This window comes from Coregonus lavaretus, assembly GCF_964263955.1.
Source record: "Coregonus lavaretus genome assembly, chromosome: 9".
In the NCBI taxonomy this organism is placed as follows: domain Eukaryota; kingdom Metazoa; phylum Chordata; class Actinopteri; order Salmoniformes; family Salmonidae; genus Coregonus; species Coregonus lavaretus.
This window is the reverse complement of record NC_139996.1, coordinates 19,188,764-19,214,910: the sequence shown is the minus strand read 5'-3', so window position 1 is coordinate 19,214,910 and position 26,147 is coordinate 19,188,764. Positions and strand designations below refer to the sequence as shown.

Sequence of the window (26,147 nt, the reverse complement as noted above, 5' to 3'; positions counted from 1 at the left end):
GTGTTTTGTTTCTATGGTGTAAATTCTATGGGTGCTATTTCTATGTTGGCCAGAGTGGCTCCCAATCAGAGGCAACGAGTGTCAGTTGTTGCTGGTTGTCTCTGATTGGGAGCCATATTTAAACAGTCTGTTTTCTTTCGTGTGTGTGGGATCTTGTTCGTGTTGGTTTGTGTTTGACCAGTGACTGTCACGTTATCGTTTTGTTGTTTTGATCGTGTATCATAAATAAAGAGTATGTTCGTCTGCAACGCTGCGCCTTGGTCCTCATCTCTTACCGACGATCGTGACACTATGAGGTTTATATAGAGTAGACTCTCTGGTTCACAGTGGGAGGAGAGGGTACTTTTTTAGAGAGGGGAAAATACAGATCATAGTTTCTGCTGTAGATGTTGCTAACTTCCTTGTCTATAGAAATCAAATCTTGGGTTGATATTTTGATCCCCAGGCAACTTATTTTGTGTATGATGCATTTTGTGCATTAGAAGTCTGAAGAAAAATATAGGAGTTGTGATTCCCCCATGTAGGTAAAGTAAACTCAGTGAGCGGAAAATAATTAATACAAGTGTTTTATTGCTTAAGTTCACAGCCCTGATTTCCAAAGCTAAATACACATTGTTGAAATGGGTGTCTCAAAATGTTATGCACACAAGGTTCCCAATGGCAATTGTGACAAATGAGAGCGTTCTCACAGTAAATCAGTTGTGCATCATAATAAGCACTTACATTTTCTGAAGCGGAGGATGGGCCATGTTCTTACAACGGCTATGTGTCCCCAGCCGGTGCCATTTATTGAGGACGGACATGTTTTTCCTTTTTTCTTTTGTTTGTTACTTTGATCTTGGAATATTATGGGTTTCTCAACAAATGGAACTAAATTACAAATGCATGAATGTGTAAAACAAATGCTGTAGTCAAATGTTTTACCGAAAAGCAAACCTGAAGCAGATCTCCTTTTCTTTTCACTTTTTGAATGATCAGGTCAGTGTTCTTCCCTTTAGTTCCCATTGTTATTAGAGGTCAGTGGTTTCAGTGGTGTACTTCACTTTACTATTTATATATATTTTTTACTACTTTTACATTTACTCCACTATATTCCTAAAGAAAATATGTACTTTTTACTCCGGATACATTTTCCCTGACACCAAAAGTATTTGCATGTCAGTCTGATTGTAAACCATTATAATCATTCCTCAATCTATCTGAATATAAACAGTATCCTTAAGGTAGGAATATGTCATATGTGTGCTATCTGAACAATGAATAATCTGATAAATGGCAATTGTTCATGAACAATGGCTTCTCCTTAATGTACGGTATCTGAATATAAACAGGGGATATGATATCATGCTATCGACAAGCAATCATATTGAGAAAGTCTGAAATATGACCCCATAGGGTTCACATGAGGTAAAAATCCTCATTTTAATTATATTTGCCGCCACAATAGTAACTATGTCATATGGGTATTCCAATCTAGTTATGTTGTGAGAAATATTTCAGGAAGTGTAAACATCTGTGGTTCATAACTAGGTTATTGAGGTGAGCTCAGTTTGACTACCCATACTCAAATATTATGGGGCGATTTCCCAGAAACAAATTAAGCCTGGACTAAAAAGCAATGTCAATGAATATTCTCCATGAGCTTGCTTATGGGAAACCTGCCCAATGAGTATAAACACGATTAAAGGACAATAACATGACTACGGTAAACAAAGTCTATCAGTCAAAAGATGTTTAATGAGTGATTAAAACATGAATTGTCAATGCTAGGGGTGTTATCACATTGCTTTCTCCAAAATCTGGCAAATGTGACAATATAAGTCCATTATCCCATTGGGAGATATTTTCTTTAAATAATGTCTCCAAGTTTCTTTGGCAACAGGCAGTCACATTCAAGTAGTCCATCACAAAGGCTCATAGAACACCTGAGCATAGCCTACACAATATTAATTTACAACATCTCAAAGCGGTGTTAAGTACAAAGACAGAACTTCTGAAATGGCCAGATGGTCAGCTTCTGAAATGGTTGCAGCTTCTGAAATGGTCAAAGGAGTCACTAAGGTGAAACGTTTGTTTTTCCTCTCCACACCCCCATCCACCCATCCATCCGTCCATCCATGCAGCCTATATGTACCATTTACTGTACATCCCAGATCTCGCAGAGGAGGGGTGTGAACTTGTGGTCGCTCATGCGCCAAGAGGTGAGCATCTCGGCATGGTGGTGGTTGAGGGTACGCAGCTCGGTCAGACGGCCCAGGAGACGGGCAAAGTGCTGGGGCTCCAGCGGGTGCTGCATGGCACAGAACCTCCTGAGCACCTCCAACATGGGCTCCTGCAGCCTCTCCACCGCCTGCTGGCCCTTCACGTATGGCCGGTCTGTAGAGGAGATGAAAGGGGAAGTTCAATATTTTACAACTAAAGGATAGATCGTTTCTCACCCTGAAAGTAGTCTATGGGGAAAGAGAAGCTGTATTCCATGGTTCGGTTTACAAACTCCAGATAATTTTAGCCATCGCTAGCTAAGAAGGAGGGATAGGGGGCATTCGAAACATGTTTTTAAAAAGGCCCAATCACCTTTAAGTAACGTCAAACCAAATAGTCGAGTTGATTTCAGTTGATTTGACCATGACATTTGAACTTGTGCCACATGACCAGGTGGCAGCTCACCTGGTGAAAGGATGGTAATGGCAGTGAGGAGGGCGTGTTCTTCCTGCATCATCTGGAGTTCCCCAATGCTTTTGTAGAAGGTGAACATGGGTGTAATGAACTCCTCTGATATGCCTGGAAAACATGCGGAGGTGCATGATCAATACACAACCATTGGATGGCAGTATCGTCCATAGATGGCAGTATAGATCACTGAGGAGAATGGGTTCAAACATTTTTCAAAGGTGATACCTAATATAATTCCCATAAAGTCCCACTGTAATGAACCAAAATATGTGATAAAGATTAGAGGTAGTATACCATTTGAGGATACCATTAGACTTTTACAGATTTCCATAAAAAATAATCTGAGAATAGGACAACCCCCACCTCCACCACTACTACCACCAAAACCATTTAAAAAATCCACCCTATCCAGTCAGTCACATCACATCACAGAGCCATAAGCCTTCAGAAATGCCAGGAGCGCACAAAGAGGGAGAGTGGTGGACAATAGAGCTCTCGATGTTTAGATAAAGAACAATAGCCTCTTTAGACATCATTTCTCTCTTTTCCCTCAGACTGGCCTTTAGCTTGAATATCTCTCAACTAATCCATTCACTCAGGACCTGCACCAAGGGACGTAGTGACGCACACATAGCGGCCATCTCTACCACTCTGTATTCAACTGTACAACCAAGGGTGTCAAAGTGACAGCTCAGATATGACTGCATATAAAAGCATTACAGTAGACTTTATATATCAAGACAGCCAGACTGCAGCACTCTTTAAAAACTATATCAATAAAGATGTAGAAATAAGTTTAGTTAGGGATTAGTATGAAGATTTCTCAACAACAAAAAGGTCCAATCATCGATTCACAAATATGGGCTTCTCTATTAAAAGTAATTAATGTAATGTCCCAGTCAGCAAACTGGTTTCAGTGAGCAAACTGGTTTCAAGGATGTCATTTTAACCAGCTTTGCCCGCTGGGGTGATGTGTTGTCTTGTGTACTATACACACAAATCCATGAATGCCAATGGCATAAAGCAAATATCAGAATGTCAAAGCAAGATCCTCCCGTTTGATGTGTTATGACCAGTACAATTAATTGGATGTTTAGTGAATTATTCATGCCACCTCACACAACACTGCCATCCGATACCCAACAATACCAACGTTTATGGACAATAAATCATGGGCATAGCTCTAACTGATACAGTCTAGCTAGCACCTGAAGACATCCCTCTTTTACCACCCTGCCTGGCACATTGCCCATACACGCTCACAATGGAATGAAACGCTATCCGACAGGCAGGGGTCCGTTTACACGGGTAACCCACACCTGGGCAAGGATCAACAGGTCAGTACACTGCTAGGCTGCCAGCCTCGTCAGCTAGATCGTCAGATAAAGCAGTCCTATCCATTATTCACAGCAGACCTGAGTGTGTGTGCGCGCGCGTGTGTGTGGTGGATAAAAGTGCCGGAAACCTACCAACGACATGAATGTTTCATACCAAGCATGGATTGTGGTAAACATTTGTTTGACATTTTAGGGTGATGTTCATGATGATGATTGAGCTGATGATGATGTTTACAATGAAGATGTTTTCGAGGATCATGTTACTGATGATAATGATAATGATAATGATAATGATAACCTCCATTTAGTTCTAGCAGCAGTAGTAGACTTGTGGATGGATATTGGAGTATTGTTGTAGTATTTTCACTTGTATGCGCCAGTTTCCCAGTATGAACGCACCACTCTTGCGTATCCTGTCCTCCAACACCTCTGTGTGTCCATGGGGTAGCTTCCTGGTAAACACCTGTGCTGAGCGCAGGAACATGGCCTCCACTGCCGAGCCCTTCAACAGAGCTATCTGATCCTCATGGTCCAGGGCTGAGAAACCTGCACACATGCACCCACCCACGCACACAGACACACACACACAGTCAGGGGAGATTAGTTAAGGAAGACTTACCTTTCCATTTCAATGTAATGTAACAGAGTTGGTTTGGTGAACTACGCTTGTGTGATGAGTAACCTTGCCTGAGACCTTGCAAGGCTTCCTTGTCTAGCTAAGATTATTGAGTCCTTGGTAAATGTCCAACTTTGCTCTTTTTTATCTGATACATTTATTTTGAATGTAAACAAATCAGGGTTTAGGCCTCGGCATAGCACTATTACACCAACCACTTGTTAATGATCTTGTCAATGCTTTAGACACTAAAAGGAAATGTGCTGCTTTGTTTGTGGACCTGTCAAAAGCTTTTGATACTGTTGATCATGCTATTTTATTGAATAAGTTGTCCTCAATAGGCCTGAGTTCTGACACCTGTTCATCGTTTCATGATTATCTTAGTGACAGAACTCAGGCCATCGTGATTGATGGGGTTAAGTCTGAATTTCTTGAAGTGCATAAAGGTGTACCACAGGGGTTGATTGTGGGACCTGTTCTCTTCCCTATTTATATAAACACCATTGGTCAATCTGTTAAAAATTGTAAACTTCATTTATATGCGGCTGATACTATTATGTATGCTATTGCCCCGGCTGTTGATCTGGCTGTGTCAAAACTACAGTCAGATTTTATAGCTATGCAGGAATCCCTTGCTGATTTAAAACTTAAAACATATTGTTTTTAAACTCTCGTAAGAATGTTTCAGATGAACTACATTAGATGGTTCTCCAATTGAACGTGTTCCCGCATATAAATACTTAGGCATTTGGATTGATATGGATTTGACATTTAAAAAACATATAGATTAGCTCTTAAGAAGCTAAGATTTAAAGTTGGCTTTTTCTACAGAAACAGTTTGTGCCTTTCTCTAAGCAGTGGGAAGCAGATTATTCAGTCAATCTGTTCTTTATTACGGTGAGGTTATTTATCAAAGTGTAGCTGCTACTACTCTTAAACCTTCAGATGCTATCTACCTTAGTGCCCTTTCTTTTGTTACTGGTGACAGTTTTGATACTCAACACTGCATTCTGTATCAAAAGGTTGGCTGGACATCGCTAAAGACCCATAGATCTCTACATTACTCACTCTTTGTTTACAAGGCCCTACTTCATAAACTTCCGTCTTATCTAACTTTGCTGTTGAAGTATACACACCTGAGTTGCCTAACCCGTTCACAAGATTGGTTAACTCTTGAGGTTCCCAGGGTCTCCACCGAGCTAGGTAAATCTGATTTTATTTAATGCACTGTATTGCTGGAACAACATTCTAAATACAATTCATCTTAATGTTCTGGTGCCGTTCGGGCAGTTTAGAGTATTGATTGGGGACTTATTTGTGGAGGAATGTAACTGTTTTTCTGGGTGATTTGTGATGTTTTATTTGTGCTTCCCATGACTGTGTTTTTGTATTTTAACGTGTATATATGTATATTTTGTGTAAAATGTGTATATTTGTGTCTCATACTGTATGTCTTCCCTGGTCAAATAAAGGTAATATAAAAACAACGAAAAAAGACTTGTGTTAGCTCCCTGAGTTAATGCCTCGGCTTTTGCTCAGTTGGCGAACACAGTCTTGAATCACAATGATGACCCATGTCAACACCTGCTCGGTCCTATTATATTAAGTCATAAAAGTTATTTGTTGTTATCATGTTGCTATGATGTGTCAAGGAGCCGATTAGACTATTAGTATGGAGTACCGAGGTACAAAAGGCCAGAGGTTGACTGATATCGATGTTGACTGATAATCCATGGGAGTAATCTATTTATTTAAACCTTTTATATATAGAAAATATTGGAATGATCATCGTAGCCTAATAGAAGTCCAGACCTGGAATGTCTTTGGTAAACTCCACCAGCACTTGAACATGACTGGTGGCCATCTCTGTCAAAAGGAGGAAGTTCTCTTCTGCATTGAACTGCTCCTGTAGCTGGAGAAACAACAAGGGCACACAAAAGGGATATAATTACAGAATATGGGTGAAGTGACACTGCTGGCTGATAAGGAGTGTTATGTAACTTCATCTAAGACTTGAGGGGAAAAAACAGTCTTACTTCTACTGGGATAGAGAGCATGTGGTGTAAGTCATATCTGTTCTGGGATATGTTGCAAGGGTCTCTTGCTGTCTTCCATGAACTATGAACATGTTTGAGTTGTAAAGCATACACTATGGCTTGGTGAAAAACACACCCCACTCGGCACATACTGGTTGAATCAAAGTTGTTTCCACGTCATTTCACTGATATTATGTAGAACCAACATGGAATAGACATTGAACTGACGTATGTGCCCAGTGGGACAGAATTTCCTAGAATTGTAGGAGATATCACGTACCAGTTCTTTGGCCATGTCTTGAGGAATTCGATGTTTCTGGTAAGCTTCTACGATGAAGCTCAAGAACGCCTGCTGCTCTTGACTGAGCTCAAGCTTCTCCTGCAATAAAACCATTAGCTATCCGTTTTGAATCTCTTCTGTATAACACTAGGGCTATTTAGGAGTCATACTTTGTAAAGTGTCAGTCTTAGCTGTGAGTAATACAATCCCTTGGTGGCAACAGGACTTTAGAACTGTTTAAATATTCATAGTTTACTTTAACATTTGGCTTATGGGGATCAAAGAAAACTGCAGCTGAGGAACTTTTTTTTCTTCATTTTCATGCAATTCCCATATCCAGTAATCAGTGTAGGGCATTTATATTTAGATAAAGAAAAATAGACAATCAAAGAAAAACGAATAATCACTTTTTTAAACAAAGAAAAGGTCTTTCAGGAAAAAGTTATTTTGTCTGAGTTTATAAACATCTAAAATAATTTTGTAGATAGTATTTAGATTCCTAAATTGGGAATCACTGACATGTCGCTCATTTTGAAGAGCAAAAAAACATTCTAAAGAGTAAAAGGGGGAGAGTTTACCTTTGACAGTTTGGTGGTGGAGGTGACCTGTTTGGTGTCTCCGTTGTCTCCCCCCTCTGTCTCGTCCCCAGTGGACTCTCCCAGGGAGGCCTTGGTGTTTTTCCTCAGCCTTTTAGATTTACACTGGATCTCTGTCAGCAGACCTGTGAGCATTGATTATTTTTTAATTTATTTTATTTCACCTTTATTTAACCAGGTAAGCCAGTTGAGAACAAGTTCTCATTTCAAACTGCGACCTGGCCAAGATAAAGCAAAGCAGTGCGATAAAAACAACAACAACACAGAATTACATGATGGGTTCAAACACAAAGTGTTGAAGGAGAATTTCACCCCTACTTGTTCAATAATGATTATCTTTGTGAATGCACTGTAGCCAGCCAGCCAGGCCTGATGCCCAGTGCTACAGCAGGCCGTTTGATATTTTATTAAAGTGGCTTCATAGTATAGCTATGGGTTTGAGAAAGTTATTGAGTACATTTTGAACAACGATTATCACCTAAGGTAAGCAGTTAGCACAGATGTAAAGTTAAGATAATTAGGGAACTATTTTCGACAACTGGGGATTTCTCCATTATTACAAATTCTATCAGTGTGATATTATTCTAAATTATACAACCCCTGTATTTTATGCAGGGAGTATGTCAATGTTACTCCTTTCAGTAAAGTTCTGCCAAACCAGGGAAAAATCTATGATCAATGTTTCCTTTGAATGAAGACCTTTCAGAATTGGCTCTTTTTACAGTGAGACCAAAGGAGACTGCGAGATCAGGCCATGAGAGCCATCCAGACCTGCCTAACAGGAGTCAGCGGAGGAAGCACTGTAGCGCCAACAGACAGGGCTGTTGAACGCCTGCTACCTGCAATATTCATCCCAACTTCTTTACAACATTTATGAGCAACATGAGCCAAACTCTGTCCACCTACTCCCCCCACTCTCTTCCCTCCCTCCCTCCTATCTTTCCACAGTCTTTCCTTTAAGAGCAACAATGGTGAGACCTTTCTATTGTGAGAAGTATAACACACTTTCCCTCAGTGGAATTCAAAGCAGTTGTGTCAGAATCCACAAAGACAGTTCTCTGCTATGATCTGAGACTGCCTCCAGTGCATTGAAAGAACAGTATGATGCTATCACACAGTCTTATGAAGAGATAGTCAGGGGGTCAGGCTCACAGCTAGACACATGTCAATCACAGCTAGACACACATCAATCACAGCTAGACACGTCAATCAGAATCAAATACTGAGAGTGTGATAGCTCTGTTTTAACCATGTTGATCCTAAACTGATAAAAAGTAAATGGATACATGAATGGTCACATTCAATACTACTGAAGAAATCCAAGATAATAAAAAATATATAAAAAAATAATTAGTAGACTGCAAATTGACCGCAAGTAGCCCAAAGAGATATAATATTTGACTAAAACATAATAATTTCAAACCTTGCTTAAATGTGCATATACAATCACTTATATCTCTTTATTATGCGTGGGAATACTTTGGAACAGGTTTCCTAAATCCTAATCCCTTGGAGCTGATTGGCTGGTGTTTTACACTCTTTTATGTCCAACCCAATCATTATCAGTCTTTTATTCTGAAAACAACAATTGCTCAGAAAACTTGGGGTCCAATAAATTCGGCCCGCGATCCGCCAGTTGGGGAACCCTGCTCTAGTGGGAAAGAGCAGGTGCACTTATTCTTAAAGGTGCCCTTAGATATGCCCGTGCTTCAGTTGAATTAAAAGAAAGGGTTTGAATATTCATTTTTGTACGGGCAGGTAATACCGTATAGTATGTGCATCAAGTAACAAGTACCATGAGTTAATAAAACCTGCAATATAGTCTCTCACGTAAAAATGCACATAGTAGTATATCAAAGAGATGGTGTTATCACCAAATTAATTTCCTGACGTTGGCAAGATATTCTGTTGCACATAAGAAATAGCAATATGGTTAGTCACGCAATCTTAAAAGAGTTATTCGGCTGTCCCCATAGGAGAACCCTTTGAAGAGCACTTTTTGGTTCCAGGTAGAACCCTTTTGGGTTCCATATAAAACCCTTTCCACAGAGGGTTCTACATGGAACCCAAAAAGGGTTCTACCTGGAAACAAAAAGGGTTCTCCTATGGGGACAGCCGAAGAACCCTTTTGGAACCTTTTTCTAAGAGTGTAGGAGATCCATAAAATAATTAAATGCGTTCTCTGGAGTGATGAATCACGCTTCACCATCTAGCTGTCCGACGGACGGATCTGGGTTTGGAGGTACCAGGAGAACGCTACCTGCACCAATGCATAGTGCCAACTTTAACGTTTGGTGGAGGAGGAATAATGGTCTGGGGCTGTTTTTCATGGTTCGTGCAAGGCCCCTTAGTTCCAGTGAAGGGAAATCTTAACGCTACAGCATACAATTACATTCTAGACGATTCTGTGCTTCCAACTGTTTAGGGAAGGCCCTTTCCTGTTTCAGCATGACAATGCCCCCGTGCATAAAGCGAGGTCCATACAGAAATGGTTTGTCGAGATCGGTGTGGAAGAACTTGACTGGCCTGCGAAGAGCCCTGACCTCAACCCCATCGAACTGGATTAATTGGAACATCGACTGCGAGCCAGGCCTAATTGCCCAACATCAGTGCCCAACCTTACTAATGCTCTTGTGGCTGAATGGAAGCAAGTCCCCGCAGCAATGTTCCAACATCTAGTGGAAAGCCTTCCCAGAAGAGTGGAGGCTGTTATAGCAGTAAAGGGGGGTACAACTCCATATTAATGCCCATGATTTTGGAATGAGATGTTCGACGAGCAGATGTCCACATACTTTCCGTAATGTAGTGTAGCTAGCTAACTTAGCTGGTTCATTGTTGCCCATGCGAGGAAGTTAGGCTAGCAAGAATTTTAGCTAGGTAGCATACTGTATGACAGAGCCATAGACCGTTTTGCCAACATGAAAGAGAGGAGGATGGCTTTGGCATTCAACTAGTCTACAAGTACAGTAGTCAGAAATGTGTTTTACTTGTGTGCTCACACACACACACACACACACACACACACACACACACACACACACACACACACACACACACACAGAACTCAGTACCATGGACAGCCACATGATTGGACTGAATCGTTTTTGGTATCTTGAAGTTTGTTTTCAGTGTATTAATCTAAGCATATCTAGCCTTGATGATTTGATGATGTTTAAATGTCTGTCACGCCTACACCCGCTCCCCCTCTCCAGCGCTTGACGTCGCCGGTCTACTAACCACCGGTCTTGGAACCATCATCACGCACACCTACTCCCCATCATTACACACACCTACTCCCCATCATTACGCACACCTACTCCCCATCATTACACACACCTACTCCCCATCATTACACACACCTACTCCCCATCATTACGCACACCTACTCCCTATCATTACACACACCTACTCCCCATCATTACACACACCTACTCCCTATCATTACACACACCTACTCCCCATCATTACACACACCTACTCCCTATCATTACACACACCTACTCCCCATCATTACACACACCTGTTCCCCATCATTACACACACCTACTCCCCATCATTACACACACCTACTCCCCATCATTACACACACCTACTCCCTATCATTACACACACCTACTCCCTATCATTACGCACACCTACTCCCTATCATTACACACACCTACTCCCTATCATTACACACACCTACTCCCTATCATTACGCACACCTACTCCCCATCATTACGCACACCTGCTCCCCATCATTACGCACACCTGGACTTCATCATCACCTTGATTACCTTCCCTTTATTTAGCAATCAGTAGCCTCAGTCATCCGGCAGTATTAGTTTGTTTTCATTCACGGTCTGTACGCTTCTCATGTTTTGTTTATCCGCATTCTTCATTATTAAACTCACCTTCTGTACCTGCTTCCTGACTCCCGGCGTATACGTGACAATGTATGAAATGGTGCTGAAATAGCGGAGGCAGTGCTCCTGTTGTCTTTGTGCTGACTTCCGGTAACTCCTTGGTTCTAAATCAGTAGTTGTTTAGTAAACTGTCGAAAACATTTAACTTGCTTGACCATGTTGCAGGTCATATAACTATTTGTTACTGTAGCGGGTGATTTAGGACAGAGTCAGGCGCAGTAGAGGAAATCACGGAATAAATGGTTTATTCAATAAACAGAGGTACGCAGCAATGCGTAATATACACCAGTGCGGTAAACGGCGCACTGGGGAAGACAAGGCACACGGGTGAATATCCTGGCGATACACAATCCAAATCTAGCTCCACTGAGCTATATATCCACTACAATGAACAATCACACACAAAGACAAGGGGGCAGAGGGAAGACTTATACAGGTACTGATGAGGGGATATGAACCAGGTGTGTGTAATAGACAATACAAAACAAATGGAATGATGAGATGAGGAGTGGCAGTGGCTAGAAGGCCGGTGACGACGAACGCCGAAGCCTGCCCGAACAAGGAGAGGTTGCAGCCTCGGAGGAAGTCGTGACAGCTACATGCAATATTTGCTTTGTGGACTTCACCGGACAGATGTTGCTCTTCGGTCTGTGATGAAACAAACGGATGTGTAGTTGAATTCATTCCACCACTGCGTGACTGTTGTCTTTTTGTTGTCATGGCCTTATTATATATCATGGTGGCGTATGAACGAATGGGTTATAGAGCAAACAACGCAATTATCACAACATAGGTTGTAATTTGGATTTTTTACTGGCTTGGCTTCCTCAGTGATTTTACCCACGCATTGCTAATGCTGCAACTACATGGATTCTGGAGTAAAGACCATCAAGAGTGAATAAGCATGGAGGTTCCTCCCTACGTCATGAACTTTCTGTAAAATGTACTGTAAATCTTTCAGTAATGATGGTTTATGGTTTCCTTTGACTATTATTCCCTTTCCTTATTCATAATACCAGTACTTCACAGTCTGTACCATTAAGAGTGGCATCATGGGTACAGTATCATGGAGAACAGTTGTTTGCGGGGGCTGATACTCACACTCTGCCAGCATGCCCATCTCCTTGCACTTCCGGAGACGACACTCCTGGCACTTCCTCCGCATGTACATGTCCATCTCACAGGTCCCTCCATTCTTGCACTTGTACACAGCGTTCTTGGTGATGCTCCGCCTGAAGAAGCCTGAAGGCAGTGATCAACACTATTACCCAGTGACCTCAGTCTTTGGTGATATGATGAAATACTAGTGATATTATGTACTGTGAAGGTGAAGTGTCCTCGAAACTGACTAGCTCAATATTGGAATAAACCTGATAGACTTGCCCTACAAATACTATGACGCGATACAGGTACATGGTCACCCATAAACTACACCTCTAATGGAATGATGGCATTGGATTGTAGCTGATCTATGCCATATGCCCTTGGCCTTGACATATGCCCAAGGGGTGCTTCAAACCATTAACATTAACCCCTTTCAACAGTGTAACTCATAGTACTAACAGGTAATTAGACATTCAAGTGCAGGGTGATGAGTACAATGACACACATTAACATTGCTTAGCTCCGGTTCCCTCCGCCATTATACAGATGAAAGCTGAGAGGGAACCCTATCCGGAGGGTGAACCAACGAGGGACAAACCTAAGCTCAGACATGAGGCAGGACAGCCCAGTGACCACAACCTTGCCATTGTCCACCCCAACAGGGTGGAATTACACTTGCACCCATTCACCTGGGGTTTTACACAAAATATAATAAAACGATGTTGTCGTAAAACAGTTAAAAGATGGATTGTTAGTTGTGGATTGTTAGTTGTGGTTTGTTAGTTGTGGTTTGTCACAATTTGTACATGAAGAGCTGCTGTAAAGTAATGCTTACTTGGCACTGTGTGAAGTCCAGAAACAATTCATTAATTTTTCCTTGTCATGAGGAAATATAATATTGATGCATCCACTGCTGTCTGTGCGCGTCTCGGTGTCGACCACTCTTCTCTGCCTTGGCAAAATGTCTGCGTTCTAGTCTAACCACATCGCATTTTGGAGAGTAGGCTATAGGCTACCACCCGTTTTCAAGCCCATTCGTTGATTTTCCATGCCTCTGACTTGCGATAATGATAGAAAGTGGTGTAATAGCCTACAGTTTTCTGGACATTTTGTTTTAATTATTGTGATAGGCTCATGTTTTACCGGTAAGGCATACCACCACTATTTATTTGCCGGTATGCTGTACCGGACCGTACCGCCTTACTTCCCACTGCAGTGGAGTAATCTTCAAAAGAACTGAAGATAAACAGAACCTTATCACCACCAGGTCAACTAATGATCACCTAATGTAATCTCTTTTCATTCTAGTCCTCTATGAACGCAACGCCAGTCAAAAACAACATTCTTATCAACTACTAGCTCTTTCAATAACACATTTCTTATGAGTCACTTGTGGCATCAACGTCTCTCCCTCCTCACAATTACATTTCCCCTGTGGAACAGCATTACTAAACCAACAAGCAGTAGGCTTAATAAGTGTTCAGCTGTTAACAAGACTTTAATTCACTTGTGCATGTAGAATCACCTCACCAGAAGTGATATGCACAGCCTTTGAGAAGATGTGGGCCCATCCATAGAGGGCTTTCTCAAATGCTGAATGTGGAAGATACTCTTTTTTGGCACTATCTTTGCAGTCCATAGCACTTCAATGTCTACAGCTATGATCTAAATGTAACACTAAACTACTGTTCTTACAAAAAAGAATGGCGCTGGAATAGATAGCTGCAGTTTTACAGGCTCCTGGCCAATTCAGCTATTTTGTGTTTTTTTGCGCTGAACTTTTTTTATACATAATGTTTCTGCCATCGTTTCCTATGACCGAAAAGAGCTTCTCGACATCAGAACAGCGATCACTAACCTCGATTTGGAGGAAGATTTCTACTTCAACGAGTCAGCAGCGCAGGACATACTGCTCTCCCCGGACCAGGCCTTAATCCCCGAGACTTGGAAGAGAAAAAGACGGTGCAAACAAGAACATGCTCATCCAGAGGAGGCACTCCTAGTGGCCGGTGATTTTAATGCAGGGAAACTGAAATTGTACCAGCATGTCATCTGTACAACTAGAGGCAAAAAAAAACTATAGATCACCTTTACTCCACACACAGAAATGCATACAAAGCTCTCCCTCGCCCTCCATTTGGCAAATCTGACCATAACTCTATCCTCCTGATCCCTGCTTACAATCAAAAACTCAAACAGGAAGTACCAGTGAAGTGGTCCGATGAAGCGGATGCTAAGCTACAGGACTGTTTTACTAGTACAGACTGGAATATGTTTCGGATTCATCCGATGGCCCCGTGTAGCTCAGTTGGTAGAGCATGGCGCTTGCAACGCCAGGGTTGTGGGTTCGTTGTGGGAGTTTACCACATCAGTCATTGGCTTCATTAATAAGTGCATCGACGACGTTGTCCCCACAGTGACTGTACGTACATATCCCAACCAGAAGCCATGGATTACAGGCAACATCCACACTGAGCTAAAGACTAGAGCTGCCACTTTCAAGGAGCAGGACACTAATCCGGACACTTATAAGAAATCCCACTTCGACCTCTGACGAACCATCAAACAGGCAAAGCGTGAATACAGGACTAAGATCGAATCCTACTACGCTGGCTATGACACTAGTCGGATGTGGCAGGGCTTACAAACTTTCACAGATTACAAAGGAAAACCCAGCCTCGAGCTGCCCAGTGACACGAGCCTACCAGAGGAGCTAAATGCCTTCTATGCTTGCTTCGAGGCAAGCAACACTGAACAATGCTTGAGAGCACCAGCTTTTCCAGACAACTGTGTGATCATGCTCTCTGTAGCTGATGTGAGTAAGACCTTTAAACAGGTTAACATTCACAAGACAGCTTACCAGGACGAGTACTCAGAGCATGCGCTGACTAGCTGGCAAGTGTCTTCACTGACATTTTCAACCTCTCCCTTACCCAGTCTGTAATATCTACAAGTTTCAAGCAGACCACCATAGTCCCTGCGCCCAAGAATGCCAAGGTAATCTGTCTAAATGACAATTGCCCCGTAGCACTCACATCTGTAGTCATGAAATGCTTTGAAAGGCTGGTCATGGCTCACATCAACACCATCATCCCAGACACCCTGGACCCACTCCAATTCGCATACTGCCCCCAACAGATCCACAGATGATGCAATGTCTATTGCAACCAACACTGCCCTCTCCCACCTTGACAAGAGGCACACCTACGTCAGAATGCTGTTTATTGACTACAGTTCAGCGTTCAACACCATAGTGCCCTCCAAGCTCATCACTAAGCTGAGGACCCTGCGACTGAACACCTCCCTCTGCAACTGGATTCTGGAATTCCTGACAGGTCGCCCCCTGACCCTCAACACAGGGGCCCCTAAGGGGTGCGTGCTTAGTCCCCTCCTGTACTCCCTGTTCACCCACGACTGTGTGACCGCACCCAACTCCAACACCATCATTAAGTTTGCTGATGACACAACGGTGGTAGGCCTGATCACCGACAACGATGAGACAACCTATGAGGAGGATGTCAGAGACCTGGCAGTGTGGTGCCGAGACAACAACCTCCCCCTCAATGGACAAAGGAGCTGATCGTGGACTACAGGAAACGGAGGGCCGAGCAAACCCCCATTCACATCGACGGGGCTGTAGTGGAGCAGGTCGAGAGCTTCAAGTTCCTCTGTGTCCACATCACTAAGGCTCTATCATGGTCCACACAGACGTGAAGAGGGCACCACGACAATGCCTCTTCCTCCTCAGGAGGCTGAAAAGATTTGGCATGGGCCCTCAGGTCCTCAAAATGTTCTACAGCTGCACCATTGAGAGCATCTTGACTGGCTGCATCACCGCTTGGTATGGCAACTTCTTGGCATCCGAACGCAAGGCACTACAGAGGGTAGTGCGTACGACCCAGTACGTCACTGGGGCCAAGCTCCCTGCCATTCAGGTCCTCTATACCAGGCAGTGTCAGTCAGAGGAAGGCCCAAAAAATTGTCAAAGACTCCAGCCACCCAAGTCAAAGACTGTTCTATCTCCTACCGCACTGCAAGTGTTACAGATGCACCAAGTCTGAAACAAACAGGACCCTGATCAGCTTCTACCCCCAAGACTGCTAAATAGTTAGTTAAATAGTTAACCAAATAGCTACCCAGACTATCTGCATTGAGTCTTTTTGCACAATTTTTTTTTTTTACGAATCACATACACAGCTGATACTGTTTATTATCTATCCTTTATTCCTAGTTATATGTACAGTACCAGTCAAAAGTTTGGACACACCTACTCATTCAAGGGTTTTTCTTTATTTTTACTATTTTCTACATTGTAGAAGACATCAAAACGATGAAATAACACATATGGAATCATGTAGTAACCAAAAAAGTGTTAAACAAATCAAAATATATTTTATATTTGAGATTCTTCAAAGTAGCCACCCTTTGCCTTGATGACAGCTTTGCACACTCTTGGCATTCTCTCAACCAGCTTCACCTGGAATGCTTTTCCAACAGTCTTGAAGGAGTTCCCACATATGCTGAGCACTTGTTGGCTGCTTTTCCTTCACTCTGCGGTCCGACTCATCCCAAACCATCTCAATTTGGTTGAGGTCGGGTGATTGTGCAGGCCAGGTCATCTGATGCAGCACTCCATCACTCTCCTTCTTGGTCAAATAGCACTTACACAGCCTGGAGGTGTGTTGGGTCATTGTCCTGTTGAAAAACAAATGATAGTCCTACTAAGCTCAAACCAGATGGGATGGCGTATCGCTGCAGAATGCTGTGGTAGCCATGCTGGTTAAGTGTGCCTTGAATTCTAAATAAATCACTGACAGTGTCAACAGCAAAGCACCCCCACACAATAACACCTCCTCCTCCATGCTTCACGGTGGGAACCACACATGCGGAGATCATCCGTTCGCCCACACTGCGTCTAACAAAGACATAGCGGTTGGAACCAAAAATCTCAAATTTGGACTCCAGACCAAAGGACACATTTCCACCGGTCTAATGTCCATTGATAGTTTCTTGGCTCAAGCAAGTCTCTTCTTATTATTGGTGTCCTTTAGTAGTGGTTTCTTTGCAGCAATTCGAAAATGAAGGCCTGATTCACAAAGTCTCCTCTGAACAGTTGATGTTGAGATGTGTCTGTTACTTGAACTCTGTGAAACATTTATTTGGGCTGCAATTTCTGAGGCTGGTAACTCTAATGAACTTATCCTCTGTAGCAGAGGTAACTCTGGGTCTTCCATTCCTGTGGTGGTCCTCATGAGAGCCAGTTTCATCATAGCGCTTGATGGTTTTTGCAACACTTTTTTGGATACTAAATGATTCCATGTGTTATTTTATAGTTTTGATGTCTTCACTACTATTGTACAATGTTGAAAATAGTAAAAAATAAAGCAAAACCCTTGAATGAATACAGTCTGGGAAAAAAATGTTTGATCCCCTGCTGATTTTGTACGTTTGCCACTGACAAATAAATGATCAGTCTATAATTTTAATGGTAGGTTTATTTGAACAGTGAGAGACAGAATAACAACAAAAAAATCCAGAAAAACGCATGTCAAAAATGTTATAAATTGATTTGCATTTTAATGAGGGAAATAAGTATTTGACCCCCTCTCAATCAGAAAGATTTCTGGCTCCCAGGTGTTTTTTATACAGGTAACGAGCTGAGATTAGGAGCACACTCTTAAAGGGAGTGCTCCTACTCTCAGTTTGTTACCTGTATAAAAGACACCTGTCCACAGAAGCAATCAATCAATCAGATTCCAAACTCTCCACCATGGCCAAGACCAAAGAGCTCTCCAAGGATGTCAGGGACAAGATTGTAGACCTACACAAGGCTGGAATGGGCTACAAGACCATCGCCAAGCAGCTTGGTGAGAAGGTGACAACAGTTGGTGCGATTATTCGCAAATGGAAGAAAGACAAAAGATCAGTCAATCTCCCTTGGCCTGGGGCTCCATGCGAGATCTCACCTCGTGGAGTTGCAATGATCATGAGAACGGTGAGGAATCAGCCCAGAACTACACGGGAGGATCTTGTCAATGATCTCAAGGCAGCTGGGACCATAGTCACCAAGAAAACTATTGGTAACACACTACGCCGTGAAGGACTGAAATCCTGCAGCGCCCGCAAGGTCCCCCTGCTCAAGAAAGCACATATACAGGCACATCTGAAGTTTGCCAATGAACATCTGAATGATTCAGAGGAGAACTGGGTGAAAGTGTTGTGGTCAGATGAGACCAAAATCGAGCTCTTTGGCATCAACTCAACTCACCGTGTTTGGAGGAGGAGGAATGCTGCCTATAACCCCAAGAACACCATCCCCATCGTCAAACATGGAGGTGGAAACATTATGCTTTGGTGGTGTTTTTCTGCTAAAGGGACAGGACAACTTCACCACATCAAAGGGACGATGGACGGGGCCATGTACCGTCAAATCTTGTGTGAGAACCTCCTTCCCTCAGCCAGGGCATTGAAAATGGGTCGTGGATGGGTATTCCAGCATGACAATGACCCAAAACACACGGCCAAGGCAACAAAGGAATGGCTCAAGGAGAAGCCCATTAAGGTCCTGGAGTGGCCTAGCCAGTCTCCAGACCTTAATCCCATAGAAAATCTGTGGAGGGAGCTGAAGGTTCGAGTTGCCAAACGTCAGCCTTGAAACCTTAATGACTTGGAGAAGATCTGCAAAGAGGAGTGGGACAAAATCCCTCCTGAGATGTGTGCAAACCTGATGGCCAACTACAAGAAACGTCTGACCTCTGTGATTGCCAACAAGGGTTTTGCCACCAAGTACTAAGTCATGTTTTGCAGAGGGGTCAAATACTTATTTCCCTCATTAAAATGCAAATCAATTCATAACATTTTTGACATGCATTTTTCTGGATTTTTTTGTTGTTATTCTGTCTCTCACTGTTCAAATAAACCTACCATTAAAATTATAGACTGATCATTTCTTTGTCAGTGGGCAAACGTACAAAATCAGCAGGGGATCAAATACTTTTTTCCCTCACTCTAGGTGTTCCAATCTTTTGACTGATAGTGTACATATTTACCTCAATTACCTGAAATCCCTGCACATCGACTCGGTACTGCTACCACGTGTACATAGCCAAGTTAACATTACTCATTGTGTATTTATTATAACTTGTATTATATTATTGTTATTACTTTTCTAATATTTCTGTATTTTCTGTCTCTCGGCATTGTTGGGAAGGGCCCGTAAGTAAGCATTTCACTGTTAGTCTACATCTGTTGTTTACAAAGCATGTGACCATTAAAAAAAATATTGATTTGATACCTTTACACCCCTCACAGGTGAGAGCGTTATAGTGGTACCCGGATGCCTTGTCCCCACACACCACACACAGCTCCTCCCCTTTGACCCTGCCTGTGTGGGATGTGTGCCGGGTTCTCTTGCACACCGCAGGCACTACGGTGGACGCCTCTTCCATTTCAGCATTATAAGTGCCCTCTTGGGGTCCTTTCCTCAGTTCATACATCCCTGTGGGTGAGTACCACTCATCGCTGCTGTACTGGGGGTAGTAGTTCTGACTGGAGTAGATTGGTGGGGAGGACATGGTGGGCTCCACCGAGGGGTATTGCATGCTGGGATAGCTGGTGAAGGGTAAGACTTCCTGGTCCTGGAGCAGAGGGCTCCCTTGCTCTGCCAGAATATCTGGAAGGAGAAAAGAAAGAGGTATAGATTAAATTATAGTATCACTGAATAGAAGTGTGCAATAAACTGATGATTTTAATCCTGTTAAGTCTTTATAGCCAACACACAAGTCAGCATTTTGTCAGCATGGTTTAGAAAAGCCACAATAGCTACACATTTCCCAAGCCAATAAATCCTGTATTTTCCCAAGGATAGTGAGACAAAACAAAACCATTTATCTGATCGGACAAAAACCACTTCCCAGCAGAAGCTTTTACAGTAGTATTAGATAGTGACTTAATCTGAGTATTTAAACGTTAGCATAACAGGGGATAGTAATCTAAACAGTCACATATAAACCCAGCAAAACTTAAAGGTAGTCTCAGTGATATGACGTAGATGCAAAAAGTAAACAGCATAGTGGGTCAATTTCTGTAACAACTAAGAGCGTTGAAGCGTGAGGCTCAACTTCTCCACTGTTTTGGTGTCCTGGCTACCACGCTGTAACAGCATGAAGCTAACCCGTGCACATGCGCAGATAAATCAAATCAAATCAAATCAAATGTATTGGTCACATACACATGGTTATCAGATGTTATTGCGAGTGTAGCGAAATGCTTGTGTTTCTATTTCTGACAGTGCAGCAATATCTAGCAAGTAATATCTAACAGTTCCACAACAAAAACCTAATACACACAAATCTAAGTAAAGGAATGGAATAAGAACATATAAATATATATATTGTGTGTGACTGTGTGACTGTGTAAGAGCGAAGTCTTGCATCTTGCTCATCTCAATATCTGCGGTGCTGCTCATGGCAACGTCATTTCGCCGAGTCTACCTTTCTCCTCACGCTCTCACAGAACACTGTCACAGCAGAATGACAGCACAGCTTGAGCTAACAAACTATTTCCAAAGAGATATAGTACTTACTGCATATATCTATATATTTCTACTTATATTATACACATTTCTATATTTCAGAAATGCTTTATCATCAGGTTTATCTACTGTCATAAAATATAATAATCCTATTCCTATTATGTCAGCATGAACCCTTGAAGGTTAGACGTCAGCTAGCATTTTAACTATTTTGATTCCTTCATATCACTTTTATTAATTAAAATACATTAAGGTCAAAATACATACTGGGCAACAAAAAAACTGCTGGAATGTAGCCGTACAGTTCTATAGTGTTAAATTAATCCAAAATCATCTGATAACACACATAACCCAAACTGACGCAACACAATCGACGGACGTGAGATACTGACCTCCAGAATGTTTGATCTGGACCGTGGCCATCTCAGGGTGACCCAGTGCACCCAGGATAAAAACCTTCCCTTTCACTGTCTCTCTCTTTGTCTCTCTCTCTGTCTCTCTCCCTCCCTCCCTCCCTCTCTCCCTCTTTCTTTCTCTGACCACCTGAAAAGTGGTCTAAGGCACTGCATCGCAGTGCTAACTGTGCCACTAGAGATCCTGGTTCGAATCCAGGCTCTGTCGCAGCCGGCCGCGACCGGGAGACCCATGGGGCGGCGCGCAATTGGCCCAGCGTCGTCCAGGGTAGGGGAGGGAATGGCCGGCAGGGATGTAGCTCAGTTGATAGAGCATGGCGTTTGCAACGCCAGGGTTGTGGGTTCGTTTCCCTCGGGGGGCCAGTATAAAAAAAAATATGTATTCACTAACTGTAAGTCGCTCTGGATAAGAGCGTCTGCTAAATGACTAAAATGTAAATGTAAATGTAAAAGTAATCCCCCTCTGCGGCTCTACACTTACCGTTACTTCTTCTACTTCAGCATAACTCCCTCTATTGTTTTCTGAAAATTAAATTCTCCATAAAAATGCTGGTTCAATAGTCCTAAAACAGAACAGTTTTGTGCTTGCTTGAGGACTGACTCAGGAATGCCAAAGGGGAGCAAAGGTTTTCACGGCTACTTATTAACCTGACTGTCACATTTCTGCCCATCAATAAGGTAGTTGGTTTGGTAATGTGTAAAGTCACTTTCACATCTGGCCTGTGTGACTGGCTGCAACTGACTGAGGGGTAATGTGTGTCATAGGTGGCAACTGGATCGCCTGATCCCAGATCTGCATGTGCCAACTCTCCTAACTATCATTGGCATGCCATGTGCATATACTGTATATAATATGGTACACTGCATATTATGTATTGCATGACAAAAATAGGCAGAGGAGTTGGATGAAGCACATACAGTACTGATCTGGGACCAGGCTAGTCATTGCTTACCAAAGAAGTGTGAGCTCTCAGACAGTGGGAATCCATCGCTGGGTGGGATCTGTAGTAGTCCCACCACATTGACGTCGGGGCCCACCCAATCATTCATTCACAAATCTGGTTGGACCTCAGCTCAGAGTAAAGATGGTGTGATTGGCCAAAACACAAGGAGGGAATTAAGAAGTAAGTTCTTTCCAGTCCAATCCTGTAAGAAACGAAGATACACCCAGACATGACATTTACGTTAAGCTGCTTGGTGTTAAATACCTCACGGACAACTCTTTAGCCTTCAGAAAATATTCAGACCCCTTGACTTTTTCCACGTTTTGTTGTGTTACAGCCTGAATTTAAAATGGATTACATTTAGATTTTTTTGTCACTGGCCTACCCACAATTGTTAACATTTTAAAATGTTAATTACAAATTAAAAGCTGAAATGTCTTCAGTCAATAAGTATTCAACCCTTTTGTTATGGCAAGCCTAAATAAGTTCAAGAGTAAAAATGTAAGTCACATACTAAGTTGCATGGACTCACTCTGTGTGCAATAATAGTGTTTAACATGATTTTTGAATGACTACCTCATCTATGTACCCCACACATACAATTATCTGTATGGTCCCTCAGTCGAGCAGTGATTTTCAAACACAGATTCAACCACAAAGAGCAGGGATGTTTTCCAATGCCTAGCAAAGAAGGGCACCTATTGGTAGATGGGTAAAAAAAAAAAGCAGACGTTTGAACATGGTGAAATTATTAATTACACTTTGGGTGGTGTATCAGTACACCCAGTCACTACAAAGATACAGGCGTCCTTCCTAACTCAGTTGCCGGAGAGGAAGGAAACCGCTCAGGGATTTCACCATGAGGCCAATGGTGACTTTAAAACAGTTGCAGAGTTTAATGGCTGTGATAGGAGAAAACTGAGGATGGATCAACAACATTGTAGTTACTCCACAATACTAACCTGACAGAGTGAAAAGAAGGAAGCCTGTACAGAATACAAATATTCCGAAACATGCATCCTGTTTGCAATAAGGCACTAAAGTAATACTGCAAAACATTTGTGAAAGTAATTTACTTTTTGTACTGAATACAAAGTGTTATGTTTGGGGCAAATCCAATACAAGACATTACTGAGTGCCACTCTACATATTTTCAAGCATAGTGGTGGCTGCATCATGTTATGGGTATGCTTGTCATCGGCACGGACTAGGGAGTTTTTTTTTTTTTTTAGAAGGATTACTGTTATACTATTCCAGGTATTCCTTAAAGAGGTAGGGTTTCAAGTGTCTCCGGAAGGTGGTCAGTGACTCCGCTGTCCTGGCGTCGTGGGGGAGCTTGTTCCACCATTGGGGTGCCAGAGCAGCGAATAGCTTTGACTGGGCTGAGCGGGAACTGTGCTTCCGTAGAGGTAGGGGGGCTAGCAGGCCAGAGGTGGATGAACATAGTGCCCTCGTTTGGGTGTAGGGTCTGATCAGAGCCTGAAGGTAAGGAGGTGTCGTTCCCCTCACAGCTTCGTAGGCAAGCACCATGGTTTTGTAGTAGATGCGAGCTTCAACTGGAAGCCAGTGGAGTGTGCAGAGGAACGGGGTGACATGAGAGAACTTGGGAAGGTTGAACACCAGACGGACTGCAGCGTTCTGGATAAGTTGTAGGGGTTTAATGGCACAGGCAGGGAGCCTAGCCAACCACGAGTTGCAGTAATCCAGACAGATTGAACAAGGGTCAGTCGGTCCTAAGAGATATTTCTGTATTTCATTTGCAAACATTTCTAAAAACACATTTTCACTTTGTCGTTATGGGGTATTGTGTGTAGATGGGTGAGATTATTATTATTTTTAATCAATTTTGAATTCAGGCTGTAACACAACACAATGTGGAATAAGTCAAGGGGTATGAATACTTTCTGAAGGCACTGTATACATCGGCCATGCATTATTCTACTTTATGGTAATTATGATATTTGCAGATTTATGCCTTCTTATGAAGGAATGTAAATGGCTTAAATCATCCTATTAAGAGAAAGAAACTCCACACCTGTCCCCCAAAATAAAAGCTCACAGGACACAATGTAAGGCCTGAAAATGTGTTTAAATACATACCTAAAGTGTTTACTATACAGTAGTCTTGCGTTGCCAGACTTCCAAGTCTCTCGGCTATTGGAACGAATGTGAGAAAGCCGTAAATTGAGGTTCCCAGTATTATAGTATTCTATTTCCTCAAAACACCTCATTGGATAATCCAATACTTATTGAATTACTGTGCTTGATAATGAACTGCTGAAAATAATGGTGCATTAACAGTAGAGAAAGCCAACATTTACTTTCTATAACAGGCTGTGTATAATACAATAGCATGCATTGTCAAATAATTTCATTTCAGTTTGTGTTTCGCTTGTTACATTTTGTAAGACTGGCTGCAGAAGCCACTGGAAATGTCATTACCTCAGGACCTTGTCTCGTGTAATGTGTTGTTTCCCTTTTGGTGTAACCATAACCACACTACTCAACTATTCAAAAACAATTATTCTGCAGAGTATTCCCTTTAGGTTACATTCTGTACTGGGAATGGGGGATACCTAGTCAATTGCACAACTGAATGCCTTCAACCGAAATGTGTCTTCCGCATTTAACCTAACCCCTCTGAATGAGGTCTGTTCCAGTGCAGTACACAGGTGCTATTGTATTCCTCTATTATCACAGTAAAATAAACACAGTCCTTTCCCCAAACTTTCCATGGACTCCCTGAATCTATCACTGACTAGCAGCACCCATGGTGGCGTTAACTGACATCAGTCTGCAGTGAACAGAGAGGAGGTAAATCACCATGTGTACCAGGGGTTGGAACCGGTTCAGGGAATAGAACTGAAAACTGGAAAATAAATACATTTTATGAAGGACAGAATCAGAACTGGAAACGAAAGTGATCTATACTGTTCTGGAACAGAACCATTATTTTAAAAGCATGGGAACCGGTTAATAACGTTATTTTACGTTCCAGGCATTTTTTTCCAGTCCCACAAAAAATGCAACAAAGCGCCTATGCAAAGCCCTCACTCTATCACTCAGAAACGTATTCCAGTGTCTGCCTGCCAGCTGAAACTATTTGCCAGTGTGTGTGTGTGTCTAGGCTACCTGCCCATCCCCCTCCGAAGCATAGTCTAGTAAATCAAATAAAATGTTATTTGTCACACGCTTCGTAAACAACAGGTGTAGACTAACAGTTAAATGCTTACTTCCCAACAATGAAAAAAGAAAAAAGAAAAGAGAAATAATAATACGAGAAATATATACACAATGAGTTACGATAACTTGGCTATGTACAAGGGGTACCAGTACCGAGTCGATGTACAGGGGTACGAGTTAATTGAGGTAGATACAGTAGCTAGCTTTACACTTAACTAGCTAACAGTAGCTACTAAGGGTAAGTTTATAACCTACATTTATTTTAATTTTATTTTTTACATACTGGTAACCAGAGTCGTTTAAAAGGAATTCAAGACATGGGTGACTAGTTAACGTTAGCTTGGCTTTCTCTGTGTGTTTCATACCGTGGGAGGAGGGGTTGGTTCGTTGACAGAGAGCGATGGCTAGCTAATATGCTAACTATTCTAGCTAGCTAACTAACTGGCTGAATAAGTTGACGACGTACTCACTCAAACTGTCAAAACTAACCCCAAAACTTTACACAACGTTAGACACGGACACAAATG

General features: G+C 42.3%; 1 protein-coding gene across 4 annotated transcripts in view; it reads right to left on the bottom strand.

The window, feature by feature from the left end:
- Window positions 1–550: 550 nt before the first annotated feature.
- The window catches only part of nr1h4 (nuclear receptor subfamily 1, group H, member 4), a 36,355-nt gene continuing 10,758 nt past the window's right edge, over window positions 551–26,147 (bottom strand). For 2 of the 4 annotated variants that reach the window (XM_084168373.1, XM_084168375.1), the window contains exons 2-10: window positions 22,447–22,639; window positions 19,842–20,219; window positions 12,545–12,685; window positions 7,521–7,663; window positions 6,943–7,041; window positions 6,439–6,538; window positions 4,410–4,556; window positions 2,668–2,781; window positions 551–2,376 (exon numbers count right to left, since the gene is read on the bottom strand). In XM_084168373.1, coding sequence (XP_084024499.1) covers window positions 2,138–2,376; window positions 2,668–2,781; window positions 4,410–4,556; window positions 6,439–6,538; window positions 6,943–7,041; window positions 7,521–7,663; window positions 12,545–12,685; window positions 19,842–20,219; window positions 22,447–22,543 — 1,458 coding nt within the window. In that variant the 5' untranslated portion in view covers window positions 22,544–22,639 and the 3' untranslated portion in view covers window positions 551–2,137. Of the gene's footprint in view, window positions 2,377–2,667; window positions 2,782–4,409; window positions 4,557–6,438; window positions 6,539–6,942; window positions 7,042–7,520; window positions 7,664–12,544; window positions 12,686–19,841; window positions 20,220–22,446; window positions 22,640–24,537; window positions 24,592–26,147 lie in introns of all 4 variants that reach the window. The other 2 variants (XM_084168374.1, XM_084168376.1) reach the window with 2 other exon arrangements.